The sequence below is a fragment of the Bidens hawaiensis genome, unplaced genomic scaffold (genome assembly GCF_021521415.1).
Source record: "Bidens hawaiensis isolate Kalapana, Puna unplaced genomic scaffold, B.hawaiensis_p1.1 tig00004617_1, whole genome shotgun sequence".
Classification (NCBI taxonomy): domain Eukaryota; kingdom Viridiplantae; phylum Streptophyta; class Magnoliopsida; order Asterales; family Asteraceae; genus Bidens; species Bidens hawaiensis.
In genome coordinates, this window is record NW_027491281.1 from 199,868 (window position 1) to 213,668 (window position 13,801).

The window sequence follows — 13,801 nt, forward strand, 5'->3', positions numbered from 1 at the left end:
TATTGTAGGAGTTTATAATATACTTAGTATTTGATAATAAAAGAGTTTCACAAATAAATGAGATGTTATAACCTGGTTTAAAAGCTATATGCGTTTTGATAAAACTCATGGCCCACTTATTTTATTTTACTGTAAAATTGTTTCATATTTATAAATAATAAGAAGTCTACATTTACAAAATAAAACAATCTAGTGGCTTGAAAAAAATGTAGAGTGCATTTATAGAATTTTTAAAAGTTTCATTTATATATATTTAAGATCTAACATATTCTTATATTGTTTTAATATACTTTTTTAAGTTAGGTGTTCCCTAGAAAAGTTCAATGCATAATAATATTAATAACACTATAACAATCATTTGCTACCCCTTAACACAGTGACGACCATTATTACTTGGGTCTACGTTAAATCCCTTATTATTCAGGATGCACCAATTTCCCATTGTCACATAAATTTAGTAACTAATACTTCGCATGTTTCAAGCAAAACGTTTTCATCCTCTCAATTGCTTCTTCAAGCACTTTTGGCTCAGTCGCAAAACTTACTCGAACCCAGTTCTTCAATCCAACCGCGCTTCCAGGGAAAAGAATCATGCATTCTTCTTTAGCCAACTTCATACAGAAGTCAGTATCATCAGCTACGTCTTTAAAAGCGGGTATGTTTAACATCACCTGTACAAGCAAATTAACAAGAGTTTTAATTTTGTTAATGGGTTTATTAACATTTATACCAAATTCCTTTATTCATTGTAGTTATATAAAATTACTTTAATTAAGTTCAATTAAAATTAGTTACCATGGAGAACATAGATCCCTCTGATTTATGTGGGCATGTCACAAGCGGTACTTCCTTAATTTTCTCGAAAAACAAGTCCGCCGCCTCCTTAAGTAACTTGTTGATGTTTAAGAAGAATGATTTGGGTGTGTTCTTGATCACACTAGGAATCGCACCCTGATTCGTTAACCAATCAAAATCACACAAGTAATTAATCAAACAAGTTATTCACATATACATTAATAGATTGTATGATGATTGATGATCACATACCTGAATAACAGTTGCAGGATCTGCCGATATTGTGAGACAACTCTTTAAGGATCCCGCGACCTGACACATGATATGTTAGGTTATGAAAATAAAATATGATACATGTTCAAAGACTGTTGTTGAGAAATTAATAGGAAATCAAACCCCGGTTTCTTGAAGAATGCTGGTTGGATCGGTGATGGCGATCCAACCAAAGCGCCATCCAGGAACGATCCATCGTTTTGATAAGGATCCAAGGGTCAGAACCGGTGCTATGTCACCAAACACACCCATGGGGATGAAGGGTTTATCTCCAAATACTAGATGAGCATAAACTTCATCTGATATTACAAGAATTCCAAGTTCTCTTGCTGTTTCCGCAATCTTTGATCATTCAAGAACAAAAATAAAAAAAAATATCTTGATATTAAGGATTACAACAAAATGATTGTGTATTGAATCAAGGATTACAACAAAGTGATTGTACCTTTTTTAGATGATCAAATGTGTAAACATTCCCACAAGGATTCCCGGGGTTTATTACAACAATAGCAACAGTTTTACGGTCTGCCAATGTTTTGACACCATCAAGGTCAACTTCCCATCCTTTCTCGGGGAGGAGATCAAAATGACGAACCTCAAGCGGGCTAAATCTTGCTTGGGCTTCATATATGGGATAGTTCGGTCTGGGAAAGAGTATGTTGGCATGCGGGCGAGCAAGAACTGTTAGCAAGATTTCGATTGCATGGTTTCCTCCAGCAGTTAGGAAAACATCATCAGTTTCTATCTTGTATGGAAGATCTTTTGACAGATGCTCAGCAATTGCACTGTTAATTAATGTTAATGAACAAATTCTTCATAAAATTATGCATATCAAAGGGATAATATGTAGTAATATTTTCAATGATTCAAGATCTTTCATAGTTAGAATTAAATAGAGATTTCGTAGATTTCATTTCTTAGTTACCGACTGTATGTGTTTTCAAAAGTCGATATTTTGGGTTTGGTTTCTTTTTTATATCAACCAAAAATCTCCCACACCACCTATGATTCTCACACACCATTTTTTTTCCTATACGGCTCGTATAACATCTTAATAGTGTCGGTTTGTGTTTGATGTTGTCGGCCATCGTTTATATATAGTGCCTCGTATGACCCTATACGGGTCGTATAGGCCTATACGGCCGTATAGACATTTTTTCTGAAATTTTTTTTGATATATTATCTTACTTGCATAATATTTTTTAGCAATTTTAAACGTTCTTCTTTTCGACCCTTTCATGTGTTGTATAGCACCACTGAAAATTTGTCTATACGGCTCGTATAGGCTCGTATAGTCGTTTTCCAGCAGTGAATAATAGTGGTCAAAAGGCAATCTAAAATTTTCTGCAAATGCTTTCCATTCGGTCGTATAGCCCTATATGACCGTATAGGTTTTATGGTTTATCAGGGAGCAATACGAGTTATCTAATGCATATACGGCTTGTATAGGTCTATACGGTCGTATATGCTGCAAAAAACTGTTTTTTTTTTGTTCCATTGTCAATCATTCGTACCCTATACGGCCGTATAGGCCTATACGTGCCTTATAGACATGTGGAGGTGGTGTATGAGGATCACATCCCAAAAAAATTAAGTCATTTATAAGAATTAATTAATAGTATATATATACCCCGAAATTTTGGATCCAAAATCCAAAGATCTAATTATCAATAGTTTTAGCTAAAGTTCACTCTTTTTTGCCATTTTATATTCGTCCCAAACTTTTCAATCACAAATGATAATTAAACCATAAAAAACAACCAACCAAACCAAACCAAACCACTATAGTGAAAATCAAAATCAAATATTGAAAGGTTTTCAAAACCCAAAACCGACGCATGCACACACCCCAAATCAATCTTTAGAGAAATGTCCGGGAATTGGTTAATGGCGTGCAATTTTGTGTTCTTTATTATTAACCTTTTAAGAAAAAGAATTAAATAGAGGCATGATATTTTTAACCTTCTTGCAGGATCAATTCCAACACCATCCGGATAACAATTGAACTTGGCTGATCGAACGGATTCCACCAGAGCATCTTCAGCCGATATAGAAGTCCGAAAGCAAGGATAAACCGAGGGATCACCATGTCCCAGATGAATCATCGGTTTCCCAGATCGTTTTTCATCGATGTTTCCCATGATGGATTCAAGAATGTTCCTGATGGTGAAAGCTGCAGCGGCATGCACTTCATGGTTCTCTTCAAAACCCCATTCTTGTTTCCCCATTTTCCCTAGATTATTTCTTTTGGTTATGTTTACAATGGTGTGATTTATATCATATATTCATATGGGATCAAATGTTGTTGGTTTGGTGGGTCCATGCATGTACCAATTAACAAACAATGAGGGAGTCACATGTTGGGTGTTTGTCATGGTCGAAGAAGCTAAAGAAAGAAGTGTTTGGTTTTATTTTACCTTCTGTCATTTTATGTACGATGAGTCACATGTTGATCCGGATGGGACATGAATTAACGATGGTTGGACGAAATGTTATAACTACCAACTTTTATGGCAAAATCTGATATGTGTGTGTGTATGACTACTATCTACACAGGTGTGTTATATATGTATTTATATTTTTTTATTTAATAATAACCTAAATTTTATAACCTGCAAGTTGCGATGGTTTGTGTTTATACTTCATAGATGTTAACTTGTAATTGTACACCATATTATAAGTAGGATGTGCGGGTTTGTTTTTATAGATGTAAGCATAATATGAGTTGTTTAAGTACTTGAAGATAAAAATACTACAACACATATAACATGAATATATGCCGTCACGCTTAAAGAAATGAAATGTTTTTTATATATATTTACCATTTACGTGTTACAGTATTATCTATATTTATAGTATATAAAGTAAATATAGAGAGGGGAGATTGAGGTGGTTTGTACATGTGAAGAGAAGACAATTGATAGATCATGTTAGATCAGTAAAAAACATTACTATAGAGGTGTAGAGGTAGTCCTAAATTGACTTGGGATGAGACGATTAGACATGAGTATTGATAAACCTGCATCTCTACGAGGATATGGTTGATGATAGGACTTCTTGGAGACGTAGAATTAAGGTTAAGGACTGCTAGAGAGATGATATAGTTTTGGTTTAGAAACATGTCTTAGAGTCATAACCTTACCTACTTGGTATAATTTGTTTTTGTTACTATGATTGCTTATTTTTACTATTAATACTGCTATATATTATAATTATTTTATCTACTTATCATTCTTTTTTTCGTTAGTACTGAATATTACTCTTTTCTAGTTTCCAATATTCTATTTTATACTTTATTTACTATTCTACTATTATGTTGATTGTTTTTGGAGCCGGGGGTCCCTTGGAAGCAACCTCTCTATTTTCCAGGGATAAAGATAAGGTTCGCATGCATCTACCATCCCCAAACCCTACTAATAGTTTTTGCTATGTGTGATATTTACTAGGTACGGTTGTTGCTGTTGTTGTTGTTGTTGTTGTTTGTAAATGACCTCTTAAATTTTAAGAGGTTAAGAGGTACAACTTTGATTGCTTTAACTACAAAATTTGTTGCATGAAATTTTCAATTTCAAGGAGCGTGCGCATTCATGACTTTTCACTCACACTCTAAGATAGCATGTGTTATTTAAAAATAATTACACGTTTTCACCCAAAACGTTAATCAACTTTTATTAATTTTTTAAACAATTACACGCTACCCTTATTCAAAACCAACTACCTCACGACGTTGTAACGACCATAACTATTTCACACATTAAAATTTTTTTTAAATAATCAGACCATAGAAACAAACATTTTATTCTGTTTAATTTGAGTATAATGTTGATATATATTTTTTTATTATAAAAAGTTAACATGTTACACGATTACCAGTTAGGACCGACAGCAGGGCAAGTCGGGCGACCACTGGTCATGAGTAATACCGGATAAGAGTCAGAATTAGTTGATACAAAAAATGGTTAAATTGGTTCGATTCAGTAGGTGTTCATGTCGAAAGAGGACAGGTCAAAACGTTGCCGGGTCGGAACGGGATTCTGGTCAAAATGAGTTGGTTTAAAAAATGTTTTATTTAAAATTACTATATATTTCAGTTTTGGTTCTTGATTTTCACCACCGTTACCCGCATTCAGGCATCAGTTAGTGAAAGACACTTTTTATACGTACCGAAGCCAATAAATGCATGTATGGTTCAGGTATTGTAGAAATCTGAATCGAGATAGTTTTAGTTCATGTATGATTTATATATGTAATAACCATTCTGCATTCAATAATATATAAACTGATATGAGTCTGATCATTCTTGATTTTAATGTTTTGTTAACCAAATAATAAATATTTACTTATTCAAGCATTATTCTTTTTTTCCGCCCTCTTTTTTCAAGCATATGCAAAATATGTAACATTTCTAACTGCACATCCGATCGGTTCAACGTTTATCTTAAAGTATAGTAAGTTTCATCCGTGCTTTAATTGTATTTTACGGGTTTCACCTTGAATTAGACCATAAATAGGTTGCAAAATTATGAAATTAAGACAAAATAATATAACACTAGGTTATTGACACGTGTATGACACGGGTGGAATATAGAAATTGTCAACTAAATACATATTTAAGATGATAAAAGTTTGTTTCATATGTTTATTGGGAGAATTATTTGATATAATTGCAATTCATATTCCTATGTAAACAAAGTACTTAAAACAAAAACTTGCTAAAAAGGAATATTCATAATACATTGTTTGGAAACATAATTTAAAACTCTAAAAATTACAAATTCATAAACTGCTAAATATTTCCTTATAAACCATATTTGTTGTCTTGTTTGTAACTTTACCTTACTTTTCCAAAATATGCATTTTAATACAATATCTACTCTTCACTCTTGATAAAGCAACATATTGTTGACCAAAAGTAGAAAAATGGTCTCTCATATAGATTCCAACTCTTGCTAGAGATCTGCTTTGAGTCGTTACAATTATACCGCGCTAATCTATTGTGTCACCGATATCACCAACGATTAACGCTGCAACTTTAGAAATTTTTGGCAGGTTGTAAGTCCTTGCATCTTTTTGTCTTATTCCAATAATGCATAACTTTAAATCCATACCGAGATCGTTTTTACAACAATCGCTTATCATCCGGTATCCTTGAACCAAAAGATTTTAAGAATCCAACATTATCTTCAAGTAATTCATTATTTATTTATCCAACATTTCTGAGCTTGATTCTAAGTCGTTACGTAAGAAAATGATTATGTGTTAAAAATAATAGATTGTTCATAAAATATATTGAAAATAATAAATGATGTTTTAAAGATCCACCTTGAGTCGTGACAATTATGATATACAATACGTAAATTCAGTTATTTCATATAATAATCTTTATTTATGATTTTTTAATAAGTTTTTTATATATTTATCCACTATTAATTCAAAGTGTCAAACCAAAATTTGGTGTGATTTATTATAGAAATAAAAAAAATCATACCAATATTATTATATTACATTTTGTGTGTATAAAAATGATATTTCAAAAAAAATATTGTCACAGATTTAAAATAAAATTTTACAAAGACTAAGATTTTGTTGTAAATACTTATCTTAAAATAAAAAGAGAAGGTTCCACACGAGTTAGTAAATCAAAGAACCGTTTACCACACAGGTTGAAAATATATAATATGTTATACACTATAATGAATTGTAAAAAGTTGCATTTCTAAAAAAATATAATTATATATGAATTATAAGGTATTTATAAGAATAAAATTACAAGTTCAATCATCTTTATAACTTAAACCATGAACAAAAAAAATACATTAAGAAAAACATGTAAAATTTATTTAATTCATATGTTAAATGCCAATAAAACTTTGTAACATTAAGAAAAACGTTCAAAAATATATGCTTTAGTAGGTTATGGGTTAGTGACCCGTGTACTGCACGAGAGAAAATTATATAAAAATGTCAATTATAAATATATGTTAATATATAGAAATACATTGTGAATTTTTATTTATATGAACAAAAAAATTTATATAAATGTCATGTTTTTTAAATGTATCCAAAAATAGAATGTGTAGTAAGTCATTGCTAATAATTATAATATTTCATTTACTGAACTTCTCACTAAACTTTCTTTGAAAATGATCAAATAAGAATGCAAGCATTATTATGATCCTTAAACTCTTTTTGTTTTAGCATTTCACATTTAAATACAATCACAAAAAATAACATATAGAAAGTCAATTGAATGTTTAAGAATCCACTTGGTGACATCGTTACCATAAAAATAAAAATCAACCACAAAGTAAAAATAAAATTAGAAATAAAAAAAATATATGTCAAAATTATTAAAATTCTATAACAATAATATTATATCAGTAGGTGTTCATGTCGAAAGAGGACAGGTCAGAACGTTGCCAAGTCAGAACGGGATTCGGGTCAAAACGAGTTGGTTTAAAAAATGTTTTATTTAAAATTACTATATATTTCAGTTTTGGTTCTTTATTTTCACCACCGTTACCCGCATTCAGGCATCAGTTATTGAAAGACACTTTTTATACGTACCGAAGCCGATAAATGCGTGTATGGTTCAGGTATTGTAGAAATCTGAATCGAGTTAGTTTTAGTTCATGTATGGTTTATATGTAATAACCATTCTGCATTCAATAATATATAAACTGATATGAGTCTGATCATTCTTGATTTTAATGTTTTGTTAACCAAATAATAAACATTTACTTATTCAAGCATTATTCTTTTTTTCCGCCCTCTTTTTTCAAGCATATGCAAAATATGCAACATTTCTAACTGCACATTCGATGGGTTCAACGTTTATCTTAAAGCATAGTAAGTTTCATCCGTGCTTTAATTATATTTTACGGGTTTCACCTTGAATTAGACCATAAATAGGTTGGAAAATTATTAAGTTAATACAAAATAGTATAACATGTTTGACTGAGGTCTGATATGGGAATCATCTTCAATGTCATAATTATACTTTTAATAATATATGTTGCATACATAAAACAAATTGATGTTCTTTTGTAGCAAATTGTTCAATATTATTGTCGCCACTTCAATATTGTACGGGTTTTCTACTAGTAATATATATAAATGAAATCTTTAAAAGCTCTTTAGTTACTCCCTACATTCTCTCAAATCACCATATTGCATTATTTAAATGAAGACTTCTCATATATTCCTTAAACATACGGTTAACTTAACATAATATATGTTCATAGTTTGTTAACAAACTATTAAAAAATTACATTGTAAATAGATTCAAACTTAAAAATTACAATAATAACTTAAATTAAACCAAACCATCTAAAGACATTAACAAAAACACTAATCATGTTGTTTGATATTAAAACATCATCAAAGTCTTCAAAAAGTTATACCAACACCAACTGCCCTTTCCTAAACACCTGGAAATTTTTAATATCAACACAATTAAACTAAACTTTAAATAACAACATTTTTAATAAATACTAAAATCTAAAAATTACAAAGTTGTTATCTACAACCTACAAATCTAAAGTTCATAAATTTAGTTATTAGTAAGTCTATAAAGATGTTTGAAATAAACTTCTTTCATTAAATATATAAACAATATCTAAAGCATTAATATATTACCTTCTACTTCATCATCGGAAAATAAACTTTCGGGATAACCATCATAATCACTTTCAAGGTTTTCACATTCCTCTAATCATTTCACCTTCAAACTCACCTCCCGTTCCAACTCAAAATGTGCAATTTGTTTTCTATGATTAGATAACTTCAACATATCTAACTCTCTCAAAAGGAACAAATCATCACATGACAATACTTGTTTAGGATTTAAATTTTTATGTTGCCCATTCTCAAACTTGATAACAACTTTGTTTTGATTTGGATAAAAAAACCAATCCCTAACATGTTCAAACGGTAAAACATCTTGGTGGAGATCATCTAGGTAATCACGTAACAGATTTATGAGATTGGTTTCTTGTATACATGGAGAAACTTTCCGAACACCAATCTCATGAATCTGATGCTTAAGTAGGTTATTAAAGATCATCACAGATTCGATATTATCTTTGTGTATCATGAGGAAATCACTAAAGAGGAATTCATATCTACGTAAAACCGTAGAAAACTTCCAATTGACAATGGTCGACATTTTTTAGCAATATACTCCTAGTTTGTTATGAAAATCTTTAGATTGTAAAAGAAGAAGAAGAAGAAGATGATGATTAATTAAATTAATAATTATCAAATATAGAAAAGAAGTTACGGTTTATTTTTCCAATGATGTACATGATTATATCTATCTAATTATCATGTATAGTTACCCTATATTTATAATATTTTATTAGATATTATTATTATAACTATTTTACATATTTTAACTTAAAATTGAAATATAAAAAATGGTATCTTATAAAACATTTATATCCGAAAATTGTAATATTTATTTATAACTTAATAACAATTTTTAAGTTAGGATAACAAACAAATATAAGAAACGTTTTACAACTACATAACAAAAGTATATAACAAAATAAGTTACATGATAACACTTAAAGTTGAATAGAACAATTTCAAATAAAGGAAAAATATAATATTTATCATTCTACATTTCCGAAAATCTCCTTGTACACAACATTTGTTGTTTTATTTATAAGCTTTGATTCTTTGTCGAGTATCGATAACTTAATACCATCTCGACACTTCACTCTTGACAAAGCCACATGAGGTTGACCTTTATTTAAACAAATATAGAATAAATTAAGAAAATGTAAAATAAAAATATAATACTACAAAACAAACAAATTCAACTTGATTAAAATTATGATTCAAATGTTGACTCTTCTTTCTTAAAATTACTGTATGGATTGTAATGATACATTGGCGATGAGTATAAGTTCAAGAAACATGTGTTACGAGGATTAAAATAAACACTTTGAATGTTGTTTGGCCGTGATGTGTTTGAAACATCAGACAATGGGTTTCTTGGAAGATTATCTAAACCAAATATAGAAAATAAAGTTTAAACCAAAAAAGCAATACCGGTAATCAATATCTTGGGTTGATAGATTCTTAAACAAAAACTAAAAAAACATTTCGATCGTAGTTGTTGCTCTGTGAGGTGGAGGGAACTGATTTACGTTTATTTGAATATGAAAACATGGTTAGAGAAATAATAGAGAAAAATGGTTGATCAGGTCTTTACAATATGTTAGATGAAGACATTGCTAAATATGGAAGATAATTATAATAGAATATTTAACGATTTGATAATATTAAATATATTTTGATATGTGATTATTATAATCAAATGGAAACTATCTTAAATAATGGAATACGATTTATGTTATTAAATTTATGAATATATTTAGGAAATCAGTATGAGGTATATATTCTAAATATTAATGTAAGTCAAAGGTTTAATTTAAAGATATTTTGAGTAACTTAAAAAATAATTATTATAAAATAGGAAAAACGAAAATTGTTAAATTGTCATAGGTTAAGGTTACACAAAGGTTTTGGTTATTGTAATTATGTTAGCAAATAGTTATGTATGAATAGAAATTAATGAAAGAAATAACAATACAAAAACATATTATTCCAAAAGCAGACAAAATTAAATTATAATATCATCATTAATATAATAAAGTTTTAATAGAGACGAAAGTAATAAAAACAAAAAAGAAAAACAAAAACCCATCACTAATGGATTTTAATCACAACCAAAACAACATCATTCTTATAAAAACGAATGACTAAACGCCGGCCAAAAGGTAATTGATTGTTGATCACGTAATCCTTCCATCCAATTAACGTAAAGCGACCCTTCTCGTTTTTGCCTTCGTTTTTAACCTTGAAGATTGTTTCAATCCCAGCTAAATTCCTTAACTTAATTAAGCGTTCTTTTTTCAGATTTGCAAGTCTCCCGACTTCAGTAGGTAAGCGCTAACAAAAAAAAAGTTTATATAATTATTTTAAAATTAAAGTAACAAAAACATAACGAAAGCATAAAAGAGCATTATATTTATTACCATACGACATTCAATCTTCTTATGGAACTCTAAATATCAATTAGAGTTTTCAGCCATATTTTTATCACTATGATTGAAAACGTGATTGTGAGAAAAAGCAACTACTGATTGACAATATGGGGACTCCACGGTATGTTCACCATGTGGATTGAAGTTTGATAATTTATGACAAATAACTGGTGGTAGATGTGGAAACAATAAAGGAATACCGTTTTTGTCATACACTCTTAAATCAATGGTAGACTTGTTCACATAATTCAACCAAAGAACGTCACCATCTCTGAAACACAAATCTTTAACCAACTGTTTCCAACCGTCACCAAACAAATAGTGTTTTTTATAAAATTTAAAACTGATATCCCATGAATGGTTATGATAAAAAATGAAGTTAATTACTCCAATTTAAAGCGAGTCTTGAAACTGGGATTCAATATTCTTCTAACCTGTTAGGAAAATAAGAAAATATTAATGAATGTTAAAACCGTTTTAATATAAATTTATAACAGTGACTATTAAGTGAAAACAAAGAATCTGAATTTTACCAATTTATCATTCATTCTATTATGGTCGTATAAAACAAATGCCTGTCGATACCCAGTAGAAATGGCCTTCTTCAAAGGAGTTCTAAGTAACCATGTACTTTCATCTTCAAATAAAACAAAAACAATCCGTTGATAAGGACGAATATTCAAAGAACACATTAGATCAGTGAATCCATCACCAAAAGAAACTGATTTTTCATTTTTTTTAACTCCGCTGTCAATGATCCTTTGTAATGATGAATTTCAATGGTTTTCGGCAACTCTTTAAACATCATAGAATTTTGCAGGACAAATTCTTTTGGAATTTCCTAATGACAAAATTAAAAGTTACAAAAATAAGATACTGAATGCTTATTGAAAAATGTTATTATAGAGTTTAAAAATAACCTGAATCGGAAATTTCGGATCTTCGATAAGCATGACAAAAGAAGTTGTCATTATCAACATATTCTTTTTACATGAAACACCATAATTTAAATATAATATTAGTTATTGACGTATTAATCTAAAAAATATAATAACTATAAGAATCGCCAGAAGTTAATTATATATTAAAAATAGCAAAGTAGAAATCAAGGGATGGTGGCATACATGAATGACGATAGACAGAATGAAAATGTTAAACCTAAAAGATGTTTAGGGATTTATAAAACTTTTAAAAATAATAGTCTAACTTAGCTAATAGACGGTAATATTATTAGGATACGAATTAACATAAAATTAAATCAAAAGGGTGGGTATTAAAGAAAATATTATTCTAGAAGAATCATTTTAAATTAGGAAATTAAACACGTTTATTTGTCACTTAAAATAAAATTCTGAATAAGTAAACTATGAAAATATAAAACATATACAAAATAATTAAATTTAATAAATACTAAACATAAGATACTATAACATTTATGATATGTATTCAACAACATCAACTTGTATGACGAATCTAAGCATATGATAAACATACGTTTTATAAAAGTTGTTAAGTTTATACAAAAACATAATAATTAACAAAGATATTAAACAGAAAAAAGTAAAAGTGTCAATTGTAGCATAACTTAAACAACCAAAAGATAATATTCTTGAACCACAAAAGCTTAGTTTAAACCTATTCAAATAATTGGTACAGGATTAGAGAATGAGTGGCACGGTTGTACTCGAGTAGACATTTCTTCCCAAACACAAGTGAATTAACACGAACAAACTCTGGCCAGTCATGAACTCTAAACTTGTAATTACCATGATTGTATTCCATGTGGATTCTAATCATAACATCTTCACCATCTGGGTTTATCAACACCAACTCAATCTCTTTATTCAATCAATTGTCACGAGCAAATTCAACAGGTAAACGCTGTAAATATATAAACAAAATCATTTCATATTTAGAATATTACATACTTAAATACAAAAAAAGTTTTGATGCCATAACAAATTTATGACATGGGAAAAAACTTACCAAACGTTCTCTAATAACAACTTCAACAAAATTGTTACTGACATGCTCATCTTGAGTCCTAACACGCTCACCTTCTAGATCAACAACACCAAAGCTTTCATCATCTGATTATAAAATATAGAACAAAAGTTAACAAATAATTATATTTGGTTATACAATTTACGTGAATATTGGGAAACTAACCTGAAATAGTAACTATATCAAGATTGCCCGACTGACCAACAACAATATTTGGTTGAACAAACTGTGTACGTTCAACACCACGACTATCAAAGACATATAACCTGAGAGTATTCTAATCAACTGGTAAAAACACAAGATAATCATTAACTTGTAAGTTAACATGCCTTGCTAAACCGGACCATTCACCAACAAATGCATATCCAGGAATACTGTTTTTGAAACTTTTAAACACAAGAGTCCATCTACTTCCATCAACTGCAGAAACATCCCAGTTGGCAGATGATCTTCCACGTTTCAGATATGGAAGGTAACGTACAAGCAGATCGTCTCTTAATTGCTGACATACAAGTTTAATAAACATTGTTAATAAAAAAAATTTAAAAGATAAATTTAAAGAAATAAACAAATAAATATAAACAAAATTTAAAATTTATATAAACGTCCGAATAATAATAAGGTTTAACATACCAACTTATTCATTGTTGGATAAGATACATAGACATCAAAAA

At 29.5% G+C, this 13,801-nt stretch overlaps 1 protein-coding gene across 1 annotated transcript; it reads right to left on the bottom strand.

Moving 5' to 3' along the window:
• Positions 1–306: 306 nt before the first annotated feature.
• On the bottom strand, positions 307–3,345 carry LOC143627187 (nicotianamine aminotransferase 1-like). The gene is made up of 6 exons (XM_077097068.1): positions 3,031–3,345; positions 1,514–1,853; positions 1,192–1,410; positions 1,048–1,107; positions 796–951; positions 307–671 (listed from the first exon to the last, which is right to left on the bottom strand). Exons 1-6 carry the CDS (start codon positions 3,294–3,296, stop codon positions 462–464), a joined length of 1,251 nt encoding a protein of 416 aa, XP_076953183.1. The 5' UTR covers positions 3,297–3,345; the 3' UTR covers positions 307–461.
• Between the last annotated feature and the right edge of the window lie 10,456 nt (positions 3,346–13,801).

Coding starts and splice junctions, on each gene's coding strand:
- LOC143627187 (XM_077097068.1), bottom strand. CDS start 3,296: ATGGGGAAACAAGAATGGGGTTTTGAAGAGAACCATGAAGTGCATGCC. Junction 1,854..3,030: donor GGAATTGATCCTGCAAGAAG/GTTAAAAATATC, acceptor ATTAATTAACAG/TGCAATTGCTGAGCATCTGT. Junction 1,411..1,513: donor CATTTGATCATCTAAAAAAG/GTACAATCACTT, acceptor GAATGATCAAAG/ATTGCGGAAACAGCAAGAGA.